This window comes from Gallinula chloropus, assembly GCF_964237585.1.
Source record: "Gallinula chloropus genome assembly, chromosome: 22".
Classification (NCBI taxonomy): domain Eukaryota; kingdom Metazoa; phylum Chordata; class Aves; order Gruiformes; family Rallidae; genus Gallinula; species Gallinula chloropus.
In genome coordinates, this window is record NC_140107.1 from 7,090,036 (window position 1) to 7,093,406 (window position 3,371).

The 3,371-nt window shown below is 66.4% G+C and overlaps 1 protein-coding gene across 1 annotated transcript; it reads right to left on the minus strand.

Moving 5' to 3' along the window:
- Positions 1–960: 960 nt before the first annotated feature.
- On the minus strand, positions 961–2,744 carry NDUFS5 (NADH:ubiquinone oxidoreductase subunit S5). The gene is made up of 2 exons (XM_084274391.1): positions 2,417–2,744; positions 961–1,228 (listed from the first exon to the last, which is right to left on the minus strand). Exons 1-2 carry the CDS (start codon positions 2,630–2,632, stop codon positions 1,124–1,126), a joined length of 321 nt encoding a protein of 106 aa, XP_084130517.1. The 5' UTR covers positions 2,633–2,744; the 3' UTR covers positions 961–1,123.
- Between the last annotated feature and the right edge of the window lie 627 nt (positions 2,745–3,371).

Genomic DNA, 3,371 nt, shown 5'->3' on the forward strand with positions numbered 1-3,371 from the left:
CAAAGGCGTTAGAGGGGTGGGACTCAGAGTGCTGCACCCACAGCCAGGGGTGGTGGCTGGGGAGGGGCACCAGGGGTCTGTGCCACTCAGGTCAGCACCCATCAGCCCAGGGTGAGGATAAACAGGGGTCAGGGAACCAACAGGCTTCACCTGCACCAAAGATTAAGCATTAAACTCCCAACCCCAGGGATTAGAGACAGGGATTAAAGCAGATCTGTCCCCACTCCACATCCAGGTACTTGCCTGCTGTGATGCTGTTAGAAACAGGGCTGGGATTGGAGGGAACAGGGGGAAACACTTCCCTTGGGAAGGGAGAAACACCAGCTGTGCAGGCAGGTCCTGCTGCCAGGGCCAAACCACCCCAGCCATGCCAGGGCCACCCACCAGCTCGTGTCAGCAGCACCCAGCACCCACCACGGTGCTCGATGGACACTTGGGGTTCCCAAGCAGAGCCCCCAGGGAGGAGCTCTGCCTCTGACCCACTGAAAAGGCAGGAGAGAAACCAAATCCATCCACTCTACTCCCAAATCAGGGTGGAAACTCGTTGTTCTACTGAGGTTTTCACCAGCTGGAACAGCTGGGAACAGCCCAGTGCACCCCAGTCCCGTGTGCTGGCTGGAAATGAAGGTGAAGGTTTGCAGGACAAGCTTGGATAGCTGGGGGGGTGTTTCTTTTTTAACTCTTTTTCAGGTTATTCCTCCCATTTCCAGCACTGACTGGTACCTGGGAGACTGACCCACACGTCAGCAGGAGGGACAAGCTGCAGGTGCAAAGGGAGAACTCGTGACAGCCTGTGGAACCAGGTCCCTCCAGCTCCAGGAGGATCTGACCTCCTCAAGGGCACATCCCCAGCGCTTTAGGGTGTCTCAAAACCTCCCCTGGCAGCACTGCTACAGAGAGAGAGACCCCTGAGCCACGCTTTACTTGGGGGAAACACAGACAAGGCAGAGCCAGACAGGGTTCTGAAGGAGACATTTAGTGACCCCAGCACTGCCCAACACCCGTGTCATTCCCCTTCAGCAGGGGCAGGGCTCCCAGGCAGACCCCACCCCACCCCACAGCTGCCCCACAGGGTCTCTTCCCAGAGCAGCTCCTCCTCAAGGACTCTGCAGGTGACTGAGGGTCAAGGCCGTGCATCCTCTTTGCCCCTGTGGTGCTCGGGGGGCGTGTACTTCCCTTCCTTGATCAGCTTGTCCCTCTGCTCCAGGATGGTTCTCAGCCGCTTGGCCTGGCACAGGGCACGGGAGAGGGTGAGGGCGGCCAGGGGGGCACTGACGGGGCTGCCAGTGCGGGTCCTGGCAGCCCCCCCAAAGCCCCATGTGTGTGGCAGCTGCCCACAGCACCCACAACTCCCTCACAGCACCTGCACCCCAAACGCCCCCCACCCCCAGACCCAGCACCCCAAACACCCACCACTCCCAGACCCTGCACCCCAAACACCCACCACCCCCAGACCCTGCACCCCAAACACCCCCCACCCCCAGACCCAGCACCTCGGATCCTGAACCCCAAACGCCCCCCACTCCCAGACCCGGCACCCCAGACCCTGCACCCCAAACCCTGCACCCCAAACCCTGCACCCCAAACACCCATCACCCTCAGACCCAGCACCCCGGACCCTGTACCCCAAACGCCCCCCACCCCCAGACCCTGCACCCCAAACGCCCACCACCCCCAGACCCGGCACCCCAAACGCCCACCACCCCCAGACCCTGCACCCTGCACCCCAAACACCCACCACCCCAAACACCCACCACCCCCAGACCCTTCACCCCGGACCCTGCACCCCAAACGCTCAGCACCCCCAGACCCTGCACCCAGGACCCTGCACCCCGGACCCTCCACCCCAAACGCCCCCCACCCCCAGACCCTGCACCCAGGACCCTGCACCCCAGACCCTGCACCCCAAAAGCCCACCTCCCCCCAGACCCTGCACCCCGGACCCTGCACCCCAAACGCCCACCCCAACCAGACCCTGCACCCAGGACCCTGCACCCCAGACGCCCCCCACCCCCAGACCCTGCACCCCGGACCCTGCACCCCAAACACCCACCACCCCCAGACCCTGCACCCCGGACCCTGCACCCCAAACGCCCACCACCCCCAGACCCTGCACCCCAGACCCTGCACTCCAAACGCCCCCCACCCCCAGACCCGACACCCCAAATGCCCCCCACCCCCAGACCCTGCACCCTGCACCCCAAACACCCACCACCCCCAGACCCTTCACCCCGGACCCTGCACCCCAAACACCCACCACCCCCAGACCCTTCACCCCGGACCCTGCACCCCAGACCCTGCACCCCGGACCCTGCAGCCCCGCCCCCCATCCCGGCCCCGCCACCCAGTGCCGCGTGTGTGTGTGTGTGTGTGTGTGTGTGAGTGCCCGGCCCGGCCCGGCCCCCCGGGCGCTCACCAGCTTGGTGCGGTGCATGCACTCCATGAAGTCCTCGTACTCGGGCTGGCACTCGCGGCGGGCGCGGGTCTGGCCCAGCCCGTGCCCGCACTCCACCCACTCGCGCTCGAAGGCGTGACAGGCCCCGGCGCTCTTGTAGGGCTGCGGCATGCTCTGCCGCAGCAACCACCGGTCCACGTCGATGCCCAGCTGCTGCTGCAGGTCCCAGAACGGCATGGCTGCTGCGCGCCTGTCGCGACACGGCCGCTGTCACGATACCGCCGCCTCACCGACCCCCCCCCCCGCAACCGCCGCCGTCCTTCACCGGCCTTGCACGACGCTACCCGCCGTCAAGCGCGGCGGTGAGCGCGACAACCGCGGAGCGCTTTACGACCGGGCGGCCGTGGAGGAGCCAGAGAGACGAGGAGTAGGAGCGCCACGAGAGGGCACGCGCACCCCCCGACACACACACACCCTCCCTCTACAGCGCCCCCTAGCGGGGCGGAGGGCACACAGCGCGCCGCGCCCCAGCGCTCCCTGCCGGCCGCTGTGACAGGCGCCCAGTGCTCCCAGTGCTCCCAGTGCTCCCAGTGCTCCCAGTGCTCCCAGCGCTCCCAGTGCTCCCAGTGCTCCCAGCGCTCCCAGTGCTCCCAGTGCTCCCAGTGCCCCCAGTGCTCCCAGTGCCCCCAGCGCTCCCAGCGCTCCCAGTGCTCCCAGTGCTCCCAGTGCTCCCAGTGCTCCCAGTGCCCCCAGCGCTCCCAGTGCCCCCAGCGCTCCCAGTGCCTTCTGCCCAGTACCCCGTGTCCTCCCAGGGACCCCGACCAATGCCCCCCCAGTCCTCAAACCCCAGTGTCCCCCCAGTGCTCCATTCCTCCCAGTGCCCCCCCCACATGCTGCAGAGTCCTCCCAGTGCTCCCCAGTTCCCCCAGTCTCTGACAGCTCTCCAGCCAGTCTCCCCCAGCCTGTAGCTCAGGGG